We start from the raw sequence: 24,226 nt of genomic DNA on the forward strand, positions 1-24,226 counted from the left end.
TGGCAAAAGGCCATTTTTTTTTCTGCTTCAGCGGCTCTGCAGATCCTTGGCACCGCCTAGTGATCTAAAGGGTAAACAGCGTCACTGCATTGCACATCCCTTGCATCACCATCCAGTAAATGCCAAGCTTGGTGACCAAGGTTGCAAGCAGGTTGGTTTCCTTTGGAGACCTTTTCAACAACAACGTAACATAACAGCTGTTTGAGGTCTGAGCAAAGCAGGATTCTGAAGGGAAAATGGGATGCTCAAACAAGTTGAGTTTTCCTGAAGAGCTGAAATTCACTACCATAATTTAATTTCCAAGCAACTAGAAGCTGATTGAAACAGTCTTGATGAAAATAAAACCGATACATGGTAAAGTTTGAGGATTTTTTAATATTTTTCCCATACAAAGCAAGACAATGTAAATTTTATTTGAATCAAAACACCTTTTTTTTGTTGTTCAAAAACCCTGTCTCTTCACAGTAGGAGGCTAAAGAATGCAGCCAGGGCTGGCCATCCAAAGAGCGACAGAGCTTACTCTATTAAACCCTGTTAGACAAGGTCTCTATGAAGTAGATTCTTGCAGTTTAGTTCTTGGCACTATTCCAAGGGGGAAGGAGGGATGAAGAACGGAGGAAGTAAAAAAAATTGTTTTCTCAAAGCAAGCAAAACTGGAGCCTGGCTTCAGATGCCAAGAAGAACAGGAGAAACATTTATCTGGTTAGCTGCAAGGAAAGCTTAATGGGCATGTAGAGGGAGCCATTTTTAATACCAAGTGCACCGATCCCAGTTTCTCCAGGATGTAGGAATACCATTCCCCTTATACAATATCCAGCCAATTCCCTCCAACCCATTTGTTGTAGGATTCATTCCCAGAAGTTTAAAGGGAAGAGGCAGCCACATGTCACCCTGGCATCTTGCTGACCAAGGTTGCTCAGTCCCATTAATAGTTCAAGGTACTGGGTTCATCCTCCTCCTCCTCCTCAGGAAACTCAAATAATTAAATATCAGGAATGCAATTAAATCAGACCAGACCTTACCACACTGACATCTATCTAAAGACAAACACACAAACAACAACCAAAAAAAAACCTGTCAGGAGTTGTTAAAAATTGAGATGAGTGCCAGACAAGAATTTCTCATTTGCACAATTTAGTTTTTGCTAACCAGCGGCAAAATGAAGGTGGAGGACCTAGCGTGATGGATCAGATCACAGTAGCTCTCCAATATGTTGGGAGTTTTCCAAACTGCAACTAGAGTTTGTAGCTTTGCATCTTTCTTCCCTCCCTCTCCCCTCCAGCCATGCTAGAGGAAGTAAGTTGAGCGACATCCATCTCTTTAAAACCCCTGTAGACGAGTCAGCCTTGTTATCAGGCAAATATTTCAACAGCAATTTCAGAGCATCATCAACACTGGCAAGAGGCAATTTCACCCCTGCTCTGCTCTCACTAAAATTTGAATGCAATCGGAGGTGAATAGAAAAAATGGAAGGGACTTAAGCTACCCCAATGAAAACTGCCAGGTCATTGCCAACAATACAGATAAGAACTCGGCCTCTGATAATCAGAAGAGGGAAGTGGGATACTTGTTTATGTAGAAGTGGGGCAAAGCCAGACTCCAGCATTAGAATCAGCCAATTAGCTTTTTCAAGAGGCTCAAAAACCAAGAAAAAAAATCCCAATTTCCACAAAGTATGAAAATGTCACAGATGCTTCTCATTCACACAGAAGAACCGGGGGGCACCTTTAATGCAGATCAAGTTGGATGGAAGCAAGAAAGAAAGAGGAAAGGGGGGTGGGTGGGTGGGTAAGAAACCGGAATCTCCACGCAGGCATCTGGTTTTACTTTATTTTTCTTTTTTCTTCTTGTTCTGAAAGAAACAAAATTCCCTGTCAATGCTCTGAGCTCCTGGACACAATGACCTGGATTGGGATCCCATGCCAGTCAAAGAGACGTTTCCTGGCTTCTAGGTTAGAAGCAACGTACACCCAATTCTGCTAACCGATGGAGAAATCGGTGATCGCTTGAATGAAAAGATGTGATGGACCAAGGCCATCTTAATTACTAAAGAACATTTTGTAACAACTGGCATTTGCTCACCTATATCACAGCTTGAAGTTCCCACCCACTCTCCCTTAATTCTTGCACAATTCTTTTTTTTAAATGTGCCATCCTGAAAATAGTAGGAAAGTACAAGTTGCAAAGTTTTTCCTTGTTGAATGAGCAAGCAATGAAGCCTGAAGCTAGGACGGGGCAGGGCGGTGGGGAAGAGGGACTTTGAAACATGGCTTTGGGACAAAGGTAGTAGTGTCTGTTTCCAGAATGGCCCAGCTGCCGTGGAAGATTTAATTTCACATTGATAACATGCCATCAGTTTTCCCTCTCACTACCTTGCATGGAGCCAAGCCTTCCTACTCCTCAGTCCCTCCATCTTCGTTCCCTACTCTTAATAACCCTTCACCCCCAGACTGTCTTTCACTTCCTGCATGGCTCATTACGCATATGGACCAAGCTTTCCTTCGACTCATCTCTGAGGACTTATGCTTCAATGTATTATTCAGCTCTTTCTTTTTTCTGAACAATCTTACAGCTTATATTTTAAATATATTTTTTTATTTTTTAAAAAAGGCCTCCCCATTTTTTTTGTAAAGCTTCCCCTTTCCTTTTTGGGCTGATATTTGATATATATAAGCCTACAGGAGGAGGTACCAGCTAAAAGCATTTACTATAATGGTCCTATTAATGTGCGGTAAAAAGAAAGAGTACGTGCTGAAAAGAAATGGGGGAATTCCAGGTAGGTTTGCTTAGAAAAGTCAGGCAAGAAGTCACTTGCTTTTACCAAGGAGAAGTAAGTTTCTCTCCCAAAGCATCTGCCTCTCAATGGAAACACCCTGCCCTTGAACTCTGATGGCTTCTTGCTTGTCTTGTGTGGGAAATGGTGCATCCTAAGGGATGTGCATCAGAGACAGCCCCGTGCAATGCAGACCTACCTCGTTCATGCCCAAGATGACCATGAGCTCCCGGAAGATGTTAACAAAATCCAGGAAAAGATCCACGCAGTGCCTGGCACAAAGAGAAAAATGTTGCACATCGAGTTATATCCTAAAATTACAAATGGGAGGCTTTGCCAGAGCCTCTTCTCTGCCCTATTGTTTTATTCATAATCAACTATGTACCATTTTCTACCGCCAGAGTTCATTTGAGATTTTGCTTCCATTATTTAACTCTGGCTTTTTCTACCATGATGCTTTTAGCCTCCCTGCTTTCCTCCAAGCGAAGTCTCTCTTATTTTTGAACCCAAGAGAGAAGCTCATCCATGTCTCCTGTTTACTCTCCTCACTTGTAAATCCTTATCATATGTGGCAGCTCCTTCCTCTCTTACATAGCCCTAGGCTTGTCACCAACACACTCACCAGATATAGTCCTTGTCTCCGTTCTCAGCCTTCTCAATGATGAGCTGAGTATCAAACAGCACAAAGCCACACATAACCATAAGTCCAATGTAGAGATTAGCCTGGAGGAAGAAGAAAGCCAATTAGATCAGGGGTCCCCAACCTACTAGCCAATGGGCCACAGGATAGGCTGACCAGTGTGTGCACACCCACCCACTCGCACTAGCGCTTGCAGACCCATTTGCGCCTGTTCATGGAGCTGGCGGTGGCTAGCCCCTGCACACATGCACAAACGGAGCCACTAGCATGTGTGCAAGTTGCACAGTGCCTATGCGCATGTGCAAACGTGGGCCGCTAGTGCCGTGCGGGTTTCGCGGCCTGTTTGTGCATGCGTGCAGGGGTTAGTGGTAGCACCCAGCCCCTGTGCGCGTGCACAAAAAGGGTCACTAGCCCCGTGCAGGTTGTGTGGCCCATTTGCGCATGCGCACGGGACTAGCAGCAGCGGGTAGCGCCTGCACGCCTAGGCAAACGGGGCCGCTCGTGCTGTGTGGCTGCACGTGGCCCCATTTGCACATGCACGCGTGCAAGTTTCCCAGCTGCTCCCTTTCCCTCTGGGCCGCCAGCTTGAAAAGGTTGGTGACTTCTGAATTAGACAAAATAACTCCAATGGCATAGGCTGGCCCTGCTGCAACCTACTAAGAGCCCAAAGTGATTCTGTGTCAGCCCCCAGCTTCAATATATTCAGAGCCAGATCTCTTCATGAATTAGAGGAGCAGAATCTGGCATCAAGCAATGAATTCATTATTCACAATGTCAGCATTAATTCCATTTTTGTTTCTGACAGTAACTTTCTAGTTATTGTGTGTATCTAAACATTGCATCCAATAAAGTACCTTCAGGGGGGGAAAAAAACCCCTTCAGAATACCTAAACCTCACAGAAGGTGCTTTCCAATGCCGGATGTTTCTGTATCATCAGATGTTTGGATAATTCCTCATCTGCAGCCATAATTAAAGAATGTCATGCAAAATACTGCAATCTGCATACATCCTCAAATCTGTTACTCTAATGCAACACATCTTGCTCTTCTAATAATAAACTACAACGGAAGCTGGGAACATCTGAACAGCTGCTCCCAGTAGGCTTGCCAGTTCTATGTCCAAAAGGGCGGATTTGCTGCAGGGGCTTGTGTCGCTATCAGCTTTCAAGCTGACAGACCCTGAAAACAGCAGCCACTCACTGTGAAGAGCCAAGTTGAGCCCAGGAAAATATTGATCAGGGAGAAGAGCAGCATCAAGAACAGGCCAGAGAAAAGGACGCCTGGAATAAAAAAGGGGGGGGGGGGAAGCAGAAACACGATGAACAAAAATGAAGCCAGACTCTTCAAATATAGTGGAGAATGGTTGCTGCTGCTGCTGCTTACCCCCTAGATACAAGTAGGCACGGCGCTTAGCAAAGAGAGCACTCAGGGAGAAGCAGCTGAAGATCACTGCTGTGCCCAGGAAAGCAGTTGGGATGATGCTGTAGGGAGGGAAGGGACAAGAATGAGTGCCTAAGGAGATGGATGGAAGGAAGGACTCGGAACTATGAATTAACAGAACGTGCTGTGGAAATATTCGAAGGGCTTGACTTTTAAAGTCTCCGAAAGGATCTGGATGCTTCAATGGGAAGAGCTTAGTAACAGCCCCAAATGTGCCCCACACCGTTACTAGTGAGCAGGATGTTTGCTTCTCACTTTCAAGGTGAACAAGTGGTAAAGGACAGAGCAGCTGCTGAGTTTCCCCTTACCTGGGGTTGATGGCAATGCACATCTCCAGCAGAGGGCCCAGGTTGACTCCTGGAAGAGGAATGCAGCAGCCTCAGAGACAAGTTTCTCCCTTGTGCGTTATGTACACACAATAATTTCCCCATTCGTTACATGAACATATTTAAAAGAAACAAGCTATGGAGTACACGGGCATCCCTTTCGTAAAAGACACAAGAGGTGCAAAATGTCACAGAAGTGACAAGGCGCCCTATGTCATTTCAGATATATTCACAAGGGAGGGAATCCCTCGTTTTATAGCATTCAGTGCTGCCTTCTTCCTTTGGGCTGGAAAACCTTCTGGCTTCCTTTTCAGACACAGGACTACACAAGCGCCATTCGGCTGTAGTGTGATTATTAGGCAGCAGCATTAATGCATGAAGTAAACTCTGCCCAGTGCTTCTGCCCCCCCCCCAAAAAAAAAATCATTGCCATCCTGCGAGGTCCTGTGACGGCCCTGATGGCCCAGTTTCATCCCTTACACAGCACAGCTCCCAGCGAGAGGAAGCAGCTAAAAAAAGTCTTTCTTGCTTATGGAAACTCCACAGTTGCACATGCGTATCAACTCTCGCTTCTCCAGCCACACGTACCGGTGAGGAAAGCAAAGCCTGCCAGGATAGCCAGACGTTTCTCTTCGGTTTCTCGGCTGTGGGGTGTGGCCATCAACCAAATCATAAGGCCTAATGCTCCCAGGCCAGTCAGCAGTCCAAACTGCAAAACAAAGTGGGAAAGACGGAGATTAACACAGGCTGGTCAAAGGGAAAGAGCCAGTTCAGTCGAAGCCCATTTGCTGCATTTCCCACTCCTTTAAAGAAAATTCTGGTCATCGGAACTTGTTCCCTGTGCAGATTTTGAAGGGAAGCTAAGAATCGGTATTTTGCACTGCTGGTTTCTTAGAAGAGAAATTCTGTTGCTATTCAGTTTTTACTTAATCATGAATGCTTTCAATCTTAAATATTTTAAATACACAGCTAGATTTTCATGTTTCCCATTACTCTATGACAATTTTATAAGCCCCAGTGAAATCTATAAACAATTCTGCTCTGCAAATAGGACATGAGGCCCAAAGATATTCCAAATCTGAAATGGATTCCAGAACACCATTTTCAGAATTGAAACTTTTATTAACTACTGTAGGGCTTGGCTTTAAAGTAAACATTCTGGTGGTGGAGAAATTTTCACTCTTGCAGGACTCTGAGCAGGACTCGGGAACAATGCGATAGCGGCAGGTTTTGGCTTGGCCAGCTGGATAAACCCTCTTTCTAAGTTTTTGTCTATGAACTTATGCATATCCTCTAATTCTCATGGGCTCATGGAATACAGTTTGGGTTTGGGTAACTTCGCGCCTGGGTGGATCTCGATGGAGCACTCTGTGGGCCGACGAGGGGGCAGCTTATCAGATTTTTCCTCGCTGAATACTTCAGCTAGGTCTCTATATTCCTCTGGGATGTCTTGCAACTCCTTCCCCCCCAACTGCTGCTTTCTCGGAGGGGCTTCCACCGGTTCGGGGTTGAGTTGGGGTCCTTGCTGCTTCTCCATTTGGGAACCTGAGTTCTCTTGTCCTCCAGTCCACCCGCAAGTTCCATTTGGATAGCCATGCCATGCCCACAAGAAAGGGGCATTCCATGCCAGGAGTCACTGAAAATGCTATAGTCTCTACGTGATCCCCTATGGAGATTGGACTGGCAGCGTGGCAAGCGTCCCCCCTGCGATGCACCCATCTAATTGACCGAATGAGATTGGTTTCTTCAGCCTCCTCACTGGAATTCCTAAATTCCCCACTAAGGTTGGGCTTATCTTACTGTCCCCACCTCTCACTTGAGTTTCACAAGAGAAACAAAAAGCTCTTTCAAACAGAAACAAAGACCTCTGCGTCTGTCTGAGAACATTTATTTATTTAGAGACTTTTTGTTAGGATATGTTTGGGGAAAGTTTTAAAGGCTTAAAATTTCACTGGATATGCCATCTAGTCATGAAGCACCAGTTGAGAACCACTCAAAAGGATATAGTCCTATTTATTTCTACAAGCTGGGATGTACTGTTTTGGAGCCTTCCTGCTGGCATTTAGCCCTCAATAACCAAGATGACCTTCAGTTTATATATCTGTCACAGAGAAATGCCTTAAAATTCTTACCTGCACCAGCTGAGTTACCACATTGAGATAAGCACCAGCTGCCGCTAGGAACATACATATTGCAAAGCTCGCATAGACCTTCTTCAGGTGCTGCTGAGTTGATGCAGAGCTATAAGGACGATGGAAGAAAATTCAGCTCTGTTACACAATGCTTAGAAGCACAGCAATTCCCAAATTGGCCATCTGCCAGTTCCTAGCCGTATCACAAACTGTACAGAGTCAATATTATCTAACCTGCTTCAGAAAAAGCTTACATTTTCTTGAACACCAGCATTAAGAATTCCTTACTTCAGAATTTCTAGTGCTGAAATACTACTTCCAGAGGGGACCAAGTATTTACCAAAGGTATGAAGGTTTTTAGGATGGTTAGAAAAACCTGAGGGGTCTGGTCGTGGAGAAATACAGTTTGAATGTACGGGGATGTACAGTTCTGACTTCCACAGCACATCAGTCTGGCAACAGGCTACAGAACAATATCATTTAAATCAGGAGCCATTTTGAATAGCCCTGCCCTCTTTGAAAAAGCAGACTGACTTGGACAAAATTTAAATGTCCTTGATCCAAATGTTTTTCCAGCCACAGTTTAAACAAAATTCCCCACCGACTTCAATAATCCAGCAATACTACTCACTAAATAGCTCCTTGAGATCATCTTACATTAAACATTTACTTGAACTGCCTTCACCTACAATTGTCTGCCCTAAGATCTGTAACTTGGATCCTCAATCTCTGGGGCTGGTGGCAAACTGGGAATTCTGAGAACATAGAATGAACACTTTCACAAAAAGCTACCATAAAGGACAAGCTCAGTCAACAACTCTTTATCACAGAGTAAACTAGTAAATTTCCCAGCCAGTCCAAGTTAACTTTTTTCATGTTTTTTTTACTGTAGTTTACTTGTATATTTCCTATTTAGATATTCCAGGGGGCGGGGAGACATCCATTTTAAGGTTCTACGAATATTACTGGGCTCCATGTGAAACCCACTGGCGTTACTGAAAAGAAATATGAGATAAGCCAGGATTTTACTCTGCAACGTGCAATCTGGTCACCAAGAAAAGCAATGGATGTACTGATAACCTGCGCATTACATTTGTAACACAGGTTCTACAGAAAGCTGGGTAACGTCCACAGACGTTTTAAAAGATGATAAGATCGGGCAAATCAGCAAAGCAGGATTTTAAGATTCAGTTCTATGCAGAATAGGGTCTCCTGAACTAGAGTTGTTACTGGTTCGGAAGCAGGTTTAGAAAGAGTTTCATGCTATTGGTAGGCATATGGAAATATTGTTTTCCTCATCGTGTTCAACCGGTAACTAGAGTAGATGATTTTAATCCATAGTCTTTTCTCAAGGAAGCAGAAAAAGTGAGGTGGTCTGGCTCCAGCGACCCAGGTCCTGTTGTGATTCAGCGTCAGCCTGTGGTTCCGGCAGCTGAGTCGGATGATTCTGAAGAGGAGGAGGAGGAGGGGTTTGGAGAGCCTTTGGTGTCAGAGGGAGGTTCTGATGCACTGCAGGACTCTCAGCCTGGCCCCTCCCGTCTTGTTCCTCCTCAGACTCAGCCGTGTGAGCACGAGGGATTGGAAGAAGACGATCCACAGCTAGCTCTGTTCAAGGACGCTAGGAGGCAATCTAGCAGAGCAGAACAGAGGAAGGCAATGAGGCAACTCAGGAGAAGGCAATGAGAAGCCATGTCTTGGGACTGCTGATAAAAGGGGAAGGTGTGGGAGGTGCTGGTTGCTGAAAGCAACCGTCTGAAGATCTTCTGCTAGAGTCCTGGTCTGTTATTCTTGTTTAACTCTTGTTTAACCTTTTGGTTTAAATCTTGTTTGAACTTTTTGTTTAACTTTTGTTTGAACTCTTTGTAAATAAATTTGGTTGGGTTTTTCCCAGCCTGTTGATTATAAAAAGGGGTTGTCCCTGACATTCAAACAGGGCTGGTCGTAGACTGGAACAGAACAGTTCCTGCCAGCCTTGTCACCATTTTCCACGGGTAATGGAGCCTACCTAACCTCGCATCTCTGTTGCTAAACATCAAGAAAGAAATTAAATCCTCTCCCAATAAGATTAAGCTGGCAACGAGTACTCACATGTGAGAGAACTTGAAGAGGGCATCAAAATTTATGTTCCTGTTGAAAACATCCATAGCACTAGTTGGTGAGGAGCAATTCTCTATGTCAAAACACACAATCTGCAGAAAGGGAAAGGAAAGCCACTTCAAATGGAGAAGACCTAAACAGATTTTTCCCCCCAAGAATTGATCTGTTCCATCTCTACTTTTCTTCTTATAGAGAAGCTCTTCCCACCTGCTTGTTCAAGTCACATTAAGCAGCATCCTCATCCTCAGTGCATAGTGCAGTTTTAAAATGACACCAACTCCTTCCCCATTTACATCTTTTGTGGTGGCACTTCTGCAGAATTCCTAGGCTTTTTTCCTCTGAGTAAAAGGAACTTTAAATAATCAATTTAATAAATCTGATTTTAGTCAGCGAGGAACAAAGCACAGCAACATCAGGAAACAGGGAAGTTAAAGCAATAGCTTAAAGGTCTAGCAAAAAAAGTACTGTATGCAGAAGCAGAAAACAGATTTTCCAGGTCCAAGGAAAAATACATTTGCTTCATCTGTGTACTAAGAAAACACATCTCTACACAGACTAATTTATATCCTTCTCTCTATGTAGTCTTCTGTTTCCATCAATTAATTCAGTTTCCAGCTACAGTATAAAATATGCAATCCAGCAATACACATATTACCCAAAAGATACAGTTACAAACTGTGACTCTTTCTACCTGAGACTCACCACCTTGTTCAATATGTAACCCACAAGCTTCTTCCTCTTTGTCTGACTCTGAAAAATCTAGACACTGCAACCGGTTCACAGAAACCCAAACTGGCTTGGTGTATATGGTGCAATTATTGCAGGCTCTTGCAAGGCTAGTTAAAGCCTCCTAGAGGAATTGTGCTCACCTGGGAGCCTTACTTCACAACTCAGCAGCTGGAAAGCAAGACCATTAGCATCCTTAATGATCTTCCCAGGAAAGGATGGGGTGGAGTTAGAGGAAGGCAGCCCCCCACCAAGCTTGAGAATCAAGACCAATATGTAGTGTTATCCTCTAGGTGGGATTCCACCCCACTGTTCTGTAACAATACGCACAGGTATTTTGCTTACTCAAGGGAGCAGCATGAGCATTTTACTCAACAAGCATTTCTACCCTCCTCCATCCAAAGGGTATTCTTAACCAGTTGTTCTAACCTTATGGCGAAGAATGGAAGCTAACTGGAAACCAGTCCAGCGACTAAAGACTTATTTTCTGATAGGCAGGAAGATCCGGCTTGGCAAGGAGTTTGCACCATAGATTTGTATTTGCTAACAAGATGCACTAGTGTTAAATAAATGCCTTTAATCTTGTGAGAGATTAAATTCAGATCTCTGCCTTCTTATATTTCTCTACATTTACAAGGTCTTCACTTATCATTCATGGGGGTTGGGGGGGGGGGAGGAAATCACACCGGAAAGCTCCAAAAAGCAAGTCTGTCTTGAGGCATCAAAAGCCACGCTTTAAGAACAACTTGAATTGGAAAGGTGAACCTGAAAATTAAACAGCGTGTAATTTGGGTATTAGGTGCTTGTATTAGGGTAACATGATTCAACATCAGGGCATCAATATAGGTCACACACAGAGTGGAGGAAACATTGTCTGCTCAGTACCCAGTTCCTCCAGATGCCAAAAGCTATTCAAGGCAGAGGTTAAATAAGATCTGAGGATAGGGAAACACTTTGAAATGTAGATTTCTCCAATGGGAGGGAGACCCTCTGCAAAACAAAGCGTACAGCTAGCTGAAAACTATTCCAGAAGAGAGTATAAGTAAAGCGAGCGCTTCTACACTACTGACACAACTGAAAAGTAAGGAGCAAAACAAGAAGCTGAAAGGCTCACTCAGGATTACTCTTAATAAGTATCCTTTGGTTTTTTTTTTTTTAAAAAAAACCACCTTACACTTTCCCAGCAGCTTTAGCCACACAGCAGGAGTAACTAATGGTTTTCATTAGTGTTCTCTGAGCCCACTTAGCCACAGAGAATATAGGAAAGAATTATTTCCATTTTTAGACTATTTGTTCACAGAAAGCCGTCCATTTATGGCTGTGCCTGAAATGGAATATTCTCTCTTTCACGCACGGACAAAACTCTCATAACACGTGTGTTTTGATTCATGCTTGGAACAATTAAAATGGCCATTGAAGGCTGCAACTTTTCAAGACAGAAGTGTTCAGCGTGCCACACTCAAAATGTGATGCCACTCAAAATAGCCGAGATTTTTTTTTTTCATGCTTGCAACATTCAAAATGGCTGTTTTCAACTAAAAACATACTTGCAAACATCTTTACTTCCATTTATGACAGATGGAAGCACTAGTTGTCTATATCTGAGTTTTAAACATTTCTGGTTCCGCTCCCCAAGGACCTGACCAGCTGATTGAACATATCATACTTAGAATTAAACTGCTTTTTTTCTGTTCTGCAAAACCCCCTCCATCTTATTCTTAAACAATGCAAATTAATTTTCAATATAATGAAAATTAATTTGCATTGTTTAAAAACAAGATGGCTTCAACTATTTTACAGGTCACAAAGAAATCTGAGAAAGTCAAAGGCCACACCTCACATCAATGTATTTTTCGTTCAGCACTAACATCAAATCCAGTAATGGGAAAATCACAAATCACAAACTAGGTTAACTGACAATGTACCATTATTTGGGAAAAGTAACCAGGGAAAAAGTGTTAGCGCAACATTGTAAGAGCTTGGTTAGCCTCAAAGGAATCTTGCCCTTAGTAAACAAAAAAGAGAGGCTGAGTACACAGTTGCATATAGTTCCAGGCCATTGCTCTATAAACTCTCCAAGGATTGCTTGAATGCAAAGAACCTCTGAAGTAGTATGGCACATTCAACAAAGAAGGGCTTACCCAATTAGCTGTCACAGATCAACCTTATTGCTCCTTCACCTAGACCAGGGGTAGGCAACCTCGGCTCTTTTATGACTCATGGACTTCAACTCCCAGAATTCCTGAGCCAGCATGGCTGGCTCAGGAATTCTGGGAGTTGAAGTCCATGAGTCATAAAAGAGCCGAGGTTGCCTACCCCTGACCTAGACCAAACAACTTCATCAAATGCTGAAAGTGTTAAGTAAAAGAAAATTTTCCTCAATTTTAAAAAGCTGTTTACTAGATTGGATGTTGGTTAAACAGCCCTATCGCAACTATTTGGAACAAAAGACCACGGATAAAACAGTAATATCAAAAATCTCCTTCCAATTTCTTCTTACCAGAGGCTAGAGCATCTAAGACTCTTAACATTTAGAGCAGGGGTCTTCAAACTTGGCCCTTTTATGATTTGTGGACTTCAACTCCCAGAATTCCTCAGCCAGGCAATTCTGGGAGTTGAAGTCCACAAGTCATAAAAGGGCAAAGTTTGAAGACCCCTGATTTAGAGTTATACAACAAGCATTTTAGACATGAGGTTCTATGCAATATGCCTACAGAAAGAGGTTTTGTCAGTTTTAGAATGTTGACTAAGTACAAAGAATCTTGGGATTAATTCTCCTGTGTAAGCTGCAAGACTGTGGATGACTGAATTTGTTGGCAAACCAAAAAACTGTCATTGGGAAGGAAAACAGTTTGGGAATACAGGAAGATGGTGGCACGTCCAGCAAAAAGAATCAATTAACTGAAAGGAAAGGCTCCTATTTCATATTTACATTTAGCTTTTGCAAATCCCAGCAGTATCCAAAAAACATCCCTCATATTTCTGTAAGTAGAGTCAGAAGTACTGCAATCTTATTAAATACTCTGAGGAAAGACCATGGTCACGTTCCTCCCCTGCCCAATATTTCTTTTGCCTTTAAAATCTGTCAGTCATAACTTTTGGATGATAAAAAAACTTAGGATGATAATTGCCTTTATACTAATATTTGTGAGCTAGTTGGTAGCTTGCTTGGATAAGGACAATCCAAAATAAACCATAAGACAATACTTAATAAACAGTACTGCAAAACACCAGGTTATGGGAATTTCTGTAAAATAGAACTCATACCACAACTGTACACTCAAATGATGAATATGAAGTGCTTATTATCTAACAGCATAGTTTGATCAAGAATGTTCTATGAAGCAACAATTAGAGCCTACATTTCAAGTCCAGAGCAGAACACATTCAACAAGTATATTGACTCTGCAATTCTACCTTAGCCACATACATCTGAAGAGACAACGTATTAGTATAACCCTAGAACTGGAAAGGAAATCCATTAAAGAATGCAAACAGGCTTGGCAGCACCACTGTAATTTAGGTTAAGGATCAGTTTGTCCTTGAAAGAGAAACCCAGAGCATTTTTAAAATAAATAACCAGAAATATTTAGCCACCCATATGAACTTTCATCCAAGGCTTAATATTTATTGATTTATTTATTCAATTTCTGTAGCTGCCATCTCAAGCAAGTGACTCTGGCAGTGAATAATAAAACAAGCAATTACAATACAGGTAGTCCTCCACTGACATTTAGTGACCATTCAAAGTTACAACAGCATTGAAAAAAGTGACTTATGACTGCTTTTCCCACTTACAAGCACTGCGGCATTCCCTGTGGTCACATGATCAAAATTCAGACACTTGGCAATTGTCTCATATTTATGATGGTTGCAATGTACTGGGGCCATGTGATCACCTTTTGAGACCTTCTGGCAAACAAAGTCCATGGGAATCCAGATTCCCTTAACAAATGCAATGGTTCACTTAACAACTATGGCAAGAAAAGTCATAAAATCAGGCAAAACTCACTTAACAAATGTTTCACTTAGCAACATAAATTTTGGGCTCAATTATAGTTATAAATCAAGGACTACCTGTGTAATACAAATTAAATATATACGGCAGTTGAGAAAAAAAGTCACAGATATCAGTATAATCAGGAAACAGGACCCTTTACAACGTCCAGGCCTCAGGCCTAAGCACAAAGCTAGGTCTTCAAAGCCTTATGAAAAGGTCAATAGGGTTGAAGTTATCCTCAGTCCTGAGGGGAGAATGTTCCAGAGGACAAGGCCAATGCAAAGGCACACCTCCCAGTACCTCCCAGCTGACATTCCTTCGCTGATGAAATCCACAGTAAGCTCAATCTGATAGACTGAATTTCTGTTACAACTCTACAAACATTTCCATATTCCATTATTATTCTCCACAAACAGGAACTTACTAATTATTAAAGACAGGGGAAGAGGGATGGAGGCAAGGGGTAGGCTGTCCCCCTTTTATAGCCTCTTCTATAAACAGTAGATCAATTCTCACAGCACCAAATTGCAAGAGAGAAAAATGTCACAGAATGAACCATGAATTTGTACATTCCTCTAAACACTACGACATCAGAAAACCAGCCACTTAGCTTTGAAGTATTGCACTGCAAGTCATCTCGTTACCACAGGAGTCTGTTGAGCTAGGCAGGAGAGACATCACAGGAAACTTCTATGACTAGTAATTTACACTGAAAAACTGCTCTGATCCTGTTTCACCTCCAAAGGGTTTATACCAAATATGTGACATTTGTGGAAGATTGTCAAAACTGGCCACAATTTTGCCAGTTTATCTGGGCAGGCGGAGAAACACTAAAGGTAAAAAGTTCATCCCAAGTCTTTTAATCCCTGTGTAGCAAACTATTTACCTTTAAAAACTCAATTTCTCATCAAAAGTCAGATCTATAGAGCAGTTGTCCCTGCCCTCCTTATAAATACTGTATCAGCTGAGTTTTTCTTAGCTCAGGCTAGTGGTTGTCTTTGCAAAATACTATCCAAAGCAGAATGCAAGGCACAGGCTTTACAACCTGACTCTCCCAAAGTGTGTGGAAGATGATCTAATTTAGTATCCAACTTGATGACCACAACTCATAACTGAAATTCAAGAAACATGCCAATGCTACTCTTGAAGTTTTGTAACAATTTGCACATAAAGCAGCATAAATTGAATAGAACCACCTAAAATGTCCACAGATATGAATATCTTTTAAGTACAATAAGCTACCAGGATAACAGAGTCCAGAGAGTCCAATCTAAACTGAAAGAGGCATAGGAAGGTTATTTCTGCCTATATTGTTCAGATTTCCTAATAGACATTGTGGTTTATATCTACTTGATATGGATCTTCTACCCTAGTATTGATTCTCCTTTGTTGCATGTGCCTTTTAATGCACATTTGTTTCAGAACATTTTCACAAATAAAGCACGATACAATTATAAGGCCTTTCTCACTCCAAATATTCTCTAAATACATCAAATATATGACTTTCAGATGCACTTATAACTAGAAGCCATCAATATGATCAATGTTTATTAAAAAAAACATATAGGGCATTAAGTTGGAGAAATTTGCTGTTGAGCTGCCTTATTCAATTTGGGTACCTATCAAGTACATGCTTTTCAATTCCCATAATTAGCAAGGCCATCACTAAGGATTCTGGGAACTAATGTACAGCTTCCAGGTTGAGGACAATTTCTGTATAGCACATATTTAAAATTCCAGCTAAGCTTCTATTCTGGTAAAAGGAAAACAAAAACTATACTGAAAAATATTCAGGACCATTATTTTCTGGGAGGTTCAGCCTCCACTCCTTCAAAAAATATTCCAACTCATCAAGCTGCTTCTCTGCTTGAAGAATCTCTCTAGATGTCTGGAGTTTTCATTTTAACTCACTCTGGTGGAAGCAAAAATCCAGGATGAAACATTGCTAATCAGGAGATGGTGAAGCCCTACTGAACGAGAGGGGAAATTTATGATGCCCGAAGACACAGAAACACCTTACTGGTTTCCTCTGGTGTCTTGTCTTCCTTCCCCTTTTGGAAGAAAAAAAAATCCCCAACATTTGCATAAAACCTATTTTCCGTTTCCCGCACGACAGCAGAAGCAGGAAGGCAATCGCCCAAACAGCAAATACTTTCGGATAGGCAGGACCATCCTTGTTTAATTAAAGCTTTTTTACACTCCGAACAAGACATAGCGGGAAAAAGCCCACGTCCCCCCCCCCAACAAAAAATGCTTCCTTCGCGCTAGACACGGAAAAGGGGGGGGGGGAGAAAAAAAACTGCGTTGCCGAACAGCGACAGATCTTTCAAGGAAAACCGAGAGAGATCAGACGACGTCGGTATTTTTAAACCGACGCTTCGGAAACCGAGTACTGTATACAGGATTATTATTATTTTTTTTTGCCTTTTGCCGTCGTCGATCAGCCAGTAGGACGAGATCGGCGTCTCTCTCACGTCGGCTACACCATTTTAGGTGCGACGCGTGGAAGCCAAGAGCCAACAACAGGCCGAGAGCTCTTCAGCAACACCCTCATTCCACGACGAGTGGGAGGAGGGCTGGGAGCATCCGAACTGCTTGGCCGGGGAAAGACCGAGAGGCCTTGGAAACCCTGAAGGCCGGGATCTAATCGCCAAAGGCGGCCCTCTTGCCCAGATCGAGGAAAATCCCGCCCACCGACCCAACTGGGGGAGGGGAAGGAATTAGAGATCTCTATGACGTTCTCTCTCAGAACGCCGACGTAAGAATGGCTGAGCGGCCCGGCTGCACGAAGCAGGCCGGGAAAGGCTCGTTCGTCGCCGCTCCCCCCGCCGGGGGAAGAGGAAAGTCCGAAGGGGGAGGGGCAAGCCCGGGAAGACGGCGACACCTTCGGAGGAACCCCACAAAAAGAGGCCTCGGAGGCGAGAAGGGGCGCGGGTGTGTGTGTGGGGGGGTCACAAGGTTGCCATAGGAACGGAACCCCGAAAGAGGCGGCCGAGCCGTCTTCTTACCCGCCACAGAGAAGGCGTCCCGTCACGGTTACAACAGCTGCTGCTCCTGTTCTGCTCGAACCGTACGTGTCTCTGGCCTCGAACGCCTCCGCCCCGCCTCTTATCTCCTCCCCACCTGCCATTGGTAGTTTCATCCTCAAGGTCCCGCCTACTGGTGTTTTTTTCCTCCCCAAGACTTCTGCGTTCTTCTTCATTGGCTGAGAGGTGGCTCCCGTCCCTTGCTATTGGTCCCGCGGCCGCGCCCAAGTAGCTGTTATTGGTTTATGCCGGACGAAGGAGCACATCATACACAGACGCACACACATACAGATACGTACGTTCGCGACGTTCATTGGTTTCTTATTGGTAGGCGACGCCCATGATGAGGTGAGACTTTATTGGCCTTCTTCGCAAGCCCTCCTTCCCCAGAAGCGGCGCGCGACCCCTAGCGGAAGGAGTGTAACATACAGAGTGCTGGCTGCCACGCAACGCCATTAGGAGGAGTTGACTTGCTGAGTGCGGAGGAGTTTTAGTTGCGTCTGAACCATCCAAGCCTGGAGCGCAGCCTGCTGATAGAAGCCTCTCATTACAGGCAACGTGCACTGCCAAGCTGTCTATTATTGTAACAAATTTTCTGTCGCTCTAGATTTGCACAGAGCCGGACAATGGACTCTTCACGCTTCCAAAGCAAAAGCTGCAATACTGCATTTCCTTTCAAGCATTTGCTTAAAGCTATAGCATGGCGCTCTGCCGTTGACAACAATTAACTCAATGCTAGCACGTGGGAAAGTGTAATCTAAAACCATAATACTTTTAGTTACAAGATACTACAATCAGTACCTAACTGTGAAAACGAAGTACAGGTAGTCCTCAACTTACAACAGTTCATTTAGTGACCGTTCAAAGTTAGAATGGAACTGAAAAAGTGACTCACGAGTAACAACTATTTTTCACATTTAAAACTGTAGTTGCAGTATCCCTATGGCCACATGATTAAAATTTGGATGCTTGGCAAGTGACTCATATTTATGACGGTTGCAGTGTCCTGGAGTCATGCGATCCCCTTTTGCTACCTTCTGAAGAGCAAAGTCAATGGGGAAGCCAGATTCAGTTCACAACCATATTACTTAACAACTGCAGTGATTCATTTAATAACTGTGGCCCAAAAGGTCATAAAATGAGGCAAAATTCACTTGATAAATGTTTTACCTTGCAACAAAAATTTTGGGTTCAATTGTGGTAAATCACACACTACCTGTGCACATTACAGTTTCATTTTCAAAGTAATCTCTTCAAAGGAGATTAAAGTTTAAATACTAAAGGTGGATTACACAGAAGGCTAAGATCTGTCATTCTATTCTGCAGGACATGGCTGTTGAAAATTAGGAAAAACTGAAAAATAGTTGGATAGTTGAAGCTGGTGGCAGGCTCCTCACTAGCCATCTGTTGAGGATGCTTTAATTTTGATTCCTAAGCTTGGGCTTCATGACTCAAATGGCCTCTTCCAGCTCTATAATGCTTTGATTCTTGCATGTGGGATAATAAGGAGGAAGAGTCATACATTCCTATTTCAGAGCCTCATTTGGCTGAGGTGTTTTGTTTAGAAAGATCTCAAGAAGTTTCAATGTTTCTGGTGGGGGACAGCAAAAGTAGTAAGTGGCCTATGCCTATGTTCCCCAGAGAATAGCTAGAGGAATGTTATATATTTAGCCTAGAAAAGTTATGAAAGTTATGAATATAGCATGACTGCCATATTCATGAAGCCATATTAATATTCATATTAATAATTCAGCTTGAATGTAAATTAGAAAACCTGCAACAGCTCTAATCACATTTACTAGAGACTATATATCACTGAACTCAAGGAACTCATTTCCAAGTAGCAAAGATTAAACCTAAAATCAATGTAATTTGATTTAGTATGGGTGATTTTGTCTGCCAGTTTGGAATTCAGAATCATTTATATGCTGATAAAACCCAGTTATAACTTTCAATCCTGGTCCAGCCAAGTGAGGCTATCAAAGTTCTGTCCCAGTGCCTAGAGGTGTACAAGTTTGGATGGGGAGGAAGTGTCTCTGACTCAGTCCTACCCTGATCAAATTGTTGTGGGTTTTGGGACTGCCCAGATTTTGGAATGTTCCATCTCTCACTTTGGATGAGGTAAACTTCCCCCTTCAGAATCAGTAGGGACTTCTGGTTTGTGCCGTAATGACCCGGCCGAGGGATTGTGGGGCTCCATACCGCACAGCTTGTTTCATTCTGCCAGGGGACCCTAAATGGGTCGAAAGTTGCCCATTTAGGAGGGGACCCCCATTGATCACGGAAAGATGGTGGTTGATCTGGAGAAAGCACTCCAAACCAGCAGGAGAAAGGCTAGCTGCACTTCCATGACTAGCCCAAGCTACCGACAACCGAAGCAAAAAAGCACCAACTAGAACAGATTGTGAACAACAGGTTTGGAACTGGGTGAGAATATCAATCTTTTCTATTTTACAACTGGATTGTCTGGAAAAAGCCCCCAAGAAGCAAAAAATAATAATAATCCTCTGAAAGTGAGAAGGAAGGGGATTGAAGCCCCACCCTTCCATAGACGGAAGTGGTGTTTTAATTATTATGGGGGACAGAAATATATTGAAGTAGAACTAATATAAAGCTATAGTTTGGACAAACCTAAAAAATGAGGAAATTTTAAGATTTTCTCTTTGAATTGGGATGAAATTATGAGAAAATAATTTTCTGTTTCCCTCCAGGGGGAGGGCCTTCTCTGTTGGGGCACCTGCTTGGTGGAATCAACTCCCCCGGGAGCTCCGGATGGCCCCAGACCTTCGGTCCTTTCGCCGTGACCTTAAGACATAGCTTTTCCAACAGGCCGACCTGGACTGATGATAATGGGGTTTTTAATTATGATTTTAAATGTTTTTGTTGGTTTTAGTGGGACTTTGACACAATTTAATTCTTTTTTAATATTTGTATTTATTTGTATTTTATTGTTGTTAGCCACCCTGAGTCCTTCGGGAGATAGGGCGGCATACAAGTCTCATAATAAATAAATAAATAAATAAATAAATAAATAAATAAATAAATGTCGGAAAATGAATATTTAATGACATCTAGTGGTGGATCAGAGTATAGCATTACAACTGCCTTGACTGAGAAATTGGCAAGACGCCCAGAAACAGATAACAATGTGTTCTTTTGATGCCCAGTGACTCTTAAGTTTAATAGAGAACAGCTGGGAACAGAGGAAAATACATTGGGCTATCTACCACAGAATGAGAACTACAATCGTTATAAAAACTGCTCACTTTCCTGGATTATAAACATCTACTGAGCTTTGATTTTTAAGTTTAAGAACTATTTGTGGAGAAAGAAAAATCTTGACTTTTAGCTACTTTTGTAGGGGAGAGGGCTCTTGGATTGTTCTTAGGTGGTTGAACATTTTGGGATGCAAATTTTGGCTAATTGATAATTGTTGGACCCCTGAGGAGAGGAATAAAACATTGTTTTTAGTGGTGGATTAACAACAGAACATTTTGGATTATAAAGGCCATACATAAAGACCATAAGAACTATACAAGACTTTGCTGTATGGATCTTAAGATTGGTTGTATTAGATAAGGCTAATACTTGGGGATTATGGTATTTTTGATAGAATACCTGGAGGGGGGAGATAAAATGGATGCTGCATATCTAATCAAAAGTGGTAGGAAACCACACCCAATACTCTCATCTGAAGCCCCCAGCCTGGTATATCAGGGATCTGCAGGAGTGACACCTCAAGACAAGGCAAACACCTTCCAGGAGGAAATGCATGCTATGCTGAAATTAATTCAAAAGACAATTCTTTCACATAAAGAAGACACATACAAAAAAACCCAAGATGAGAATAAAAATAATTTAGACAACATAAATGAGCAAATCTTTAATTTAAGCTCACAACTAAAAAACTCAGAAAATGAGGACAAAGAATAAACAAGTCAGAAAACAAAACATAAACCAGACGAAAGTGACCAAAAGATGGAGGCTACAAACTTTATAATACTGGAAATGGAAAAGGCACCTTATCTTTCCAGATTTCAAAATATACCTGAGGACAAGAAAGAAGATCTGATAAAATTGATTACAGAGTTGTCAGGAGCATCACTAGAGTTTGGGAGACAAAAAATGAAAAGAGAAGTTGAGGAAGAAGGAAAGTGGAAGCTGTTTAATGAATATAAATGGGCGAAACTCCCCCTCAGAAAACACTTCACCTAAATTGTCTCTCCCATTCCAAACAACATCCATAAAAATACAGGAAAAATTCTTGGTGATTTGAATACATTGACTTGGAAAGTGTCTTGGCAAAGGAAGAAGGCTAGAGTTAGACTTAAGAGAATAGATGATTTGACTTACCAGATAGGGAATTACACGACTAAACATTTATTTAAATATGGTTAAAAGAATAGATAACTTTTGGATATAAATGGATTTTATAGTAAGAGGGATGTGATTTATAATTAGAATAGCACTTTTTATGATATGGAAAATATAAAAATATTGGGATGGCTTAAGTGAGTGAAATGTTCGGACACTTAAATGTAACTAACTTGGAGAAAATCATAACTGACAAGAATATTTTGAATACTGATGGGAAACTAAATTTAAATAAGAGCTCAAAAATCAGGATCTACATTGATTCAATAAGAAGACCTTAATTGCAAATACAACTGAAATATAAGCTGGTTAGAAAAGATGTTATATACTGATATATAGAGCCTTGGTGGAGCAGTGGGCTGATGCCTCCTTAAGTAACACCAGCTGCCTGCAATTAGTGCAGGTTCGCATCCCACCAGGCTCAAGGTTGACTCAGCCTTCCATCCTTCCGAGGTAGGTAAAATGAAGACCCAGATTGTTGGGGGCAATAAGCTGACTTTGTAATAATGCCGCTGGGGGGGGGCGAAAGCCCTAATAAGCAGGCATATGCATAGAATGAAGGTTACTGCTAAGCTTGTAAGCCGCCCTGAGTCTTCGGAGAAGGGCAGGATATAAATGGAATTAAAATTAAAATTAAATTAAAATATTATTATTATTTGTATAAACACTACAAAAATGCCTATATCTAATTTTGTATGTATCAATAATATCAAGAACTGTATTTGCTTAATGTTGGTAAAATGAGAACATTACTCAGAGAGGATCAAGGAAGTGTATTATTGTCCAACATGTTAACTATGGAATTATAGAAATTAATTACTATTAATCATTGTTAAATATGTGAATCCAGACAATACATTGTTTACTAAGCACCAAAGATTGTTACTGTAAAAAATCAATATGTGTGTGTGTATATGTGTGTGTGTGTGTGTGTACACACACACACACACACACACACACAGAATCAGTAGGATGTCTAGGGATCTTCTTGAATTCGCAACTCCTACTAGAGAAACAGTGTCAGCTGTGGCCAGGAAGGTCTTTCCACAACATTATCTGGTGCATCACTTGCACCCATTCCTAGGTGAGTTAGACAGTCACTCATGCCCTACTCACCTTGTGGGTTGACCACAGCAACATGCTTTATATAGTGCTGTCCTTGAAGACCACTAGGAAACTTTAAATGGTCTGGAATGAAGCAGTGCAAGCAGTAATGGGCACGCCTATATAATACATCTGTTTCACAAGCTGCACCAGTTTGCTTCCAGGTGCAATTCAAGATGCTTTTTGTTACATATAAAGCCTTATGGGCGTCAAACTCGATCACATCACATGATGTATTGTGACATTTTTTGATTTTGTGGAGACAGGGCATGTGTGTCCTGCACGTGACGCATCTGGCTCGCAGGCCGCCAGTTTGACAACTCTGCCTTAGGTGATATAGGGCCAGGTTATTTGCCTCTTTCCCATAACATCTCCCTGGCCACTTTGATCCTGCAGGGTTGGGGGCTCTGGAATCCTTTGATTAAAGAATGGCATCTATCAGGGCCCCAGGAGCACACCTTTTCTATAGTAGCCCCTGCCCTCTGCAACAAGGTTTCTCCCAAGATCTGGATGGCTTTCAATCTGTTGTTTAGGAGAGCCATGAAAACCAGGTTTTTCACCCAGCCTTTGGCGAAAGATAGTGATATCCCTTGCTTTATCACACTTCCCATCTTTTATCTTTATGTTTTATTGGTTTTTCTAATAATTTCTCTGCGAGCAGGCAGCCCAGTGTCATTGAGAATTAAGTGGGATACAAATTTTTTAAAAACATTATTACCCATACATTGTAACCACAGCTGAATTTGTACTGAATGTGCATATTTTTAGAATTACTATAATTGCCTACTTACAGCCAGAATATGTTACAATGATAAATAATAAGTGAATTATTTAAAGGCCAACAGCTCTGCCTCAGTCATGTGTCCAGAGACAAGCTCAATTTTTATGTAACCAAGTGTGTATCATCTATGAAGTAGAGATCTGTGCCTTATAAACATATATATACTGCAGAGCCACAGACTGCTAGCATCTACTGTACGAGTGTATATTTTAAGGTGCTGATCTTAGACACCATTAAGGAGAGCAGATTAAGTGAAGAAACTCTGCCAGTGAGGGATACAACTTAATACAGTTAAACTCCCATTACTATGGCTACCTTGCTTGGGAGAGTATCTAAATAAACTCTCTGTGTATAGACAGCAAAAAAATGGAATTCTATGAGAACAATTGCAGGGCCTTAATGAAACATTTTGACTTAAGTTAAGAAAGGCTACCGTAAAGTGTGAAAGAGAGATGCAAGTCATTTAAACATGCTGAGACATATCGTCAAAATGTCCATTATTTGCCTGAAGCCAAGAATCAAAATGAAACTTCTTCCCATGCTTGCAGCGGTCTGTCTTTCTTAACTATTTTAGAAGGATGTGGGCATAATCTAGCTAAAACCATAGAATGTCAGCATTTGAAAATGGATGAGTTTCATTAAGGCCCTGCAATTGTTCCCATAGAATTCCATTTTTTTGCTGTCTATACACAGAGTTTATTTAGATACTCTCCCAGAGCCTGACATATCAATTGAAGAATATCTTATTTTAGAATGTTGCTAACCTCTTCATCTTTTTTTTTATATTCAGCAAAAACTCTTATGTCA

At 41.9% G+C, this 24,226-nt stretch overlaps 1 protein-coding gene across 2 annotated transcripts; it reads right to left on the bottom strand.

The window, feature by feature from the left end:
* Positions 1–355: 355 nt before the first annotated feature.
* Positions 356–17,282, bottom strand: TMBIM6 (transmembrane BAX inhibitor motif containing 6). 2 transcript variants are annotated; one of them, XM_081317966.1, is made up of 10 exons: positions 17,143–17,282; positions 9,400–9,500; positions 7,312–7,420; positions 5,768–5,888; positions 5,162–5,210; positions 4,797–4,894; positions 4,614–4,693; positions 3,396–3,496; positions 2,973–3,045; positions 356–1,852 (listed from the first exon to the last, which is right to left on the bottom strand). In XM_081317966.1, exons 2-10 carry the CDS (start codon positions 9,453–9,455, stop codon positions 1,829–1,831), a joined length of 711 nt encoding a protein of 236 aa, XP_081174092.1. In that variant the 5' UTR covers positions 9,456–9,500; positions 17,143–17,282; the 3' UTR covers positions 356–1,828. The 2 variants fall into 2 exon arrangements, with proteins under 2 accessions (XP_081174092.1, XP_081174093.1); XM_081317967.1 differs by lacking the exon at positions 17,143–17,282 and adding an exon at positions 9,616–9,767.
* Between the last annotated feature and the right edge of the window lie 6,944 nt (positions 17,283–24,226).

This window comes from Vipera berus, assembly GCF_964194415.1.
Source record: "Vipera berus genome assembly, chromosome: 2".
Classification (NCBI taxonomy): Eukaryota; Metazoa; Chordata; class Lepidosauria; order Squamata; family Viperidae; genus Vipera; species Vipera berus.

What these genes read in the sequence shown, in the direction of transcription:
- TMBIM6 (XM_081317966.1), bottom strand. Translation starts at nt 9,455, where the DNA reads ATGGATGTTTTCAACAGGAACATAAATTTTGATGCCCTCTTCAAGTTC. An exon ending in GGAGACAAGGACTATATCTG is followed by an intron (nt 3,046 to 3,395) that starts GTGAGTGTGTTG and finishes TCTTTGTGCCAG; the next exon opens with GCACTGCGTGGATCTTTTCC. An exon ending in TCATCTTGGGCATGAACGAG is followed by an intron (nt 1,853 to 2,972) that starts GTAGGTCTGCAT and finishes TGTTTCTTTCAG; the next exon opens with AACAAGAAGAAAAAAGAAAA.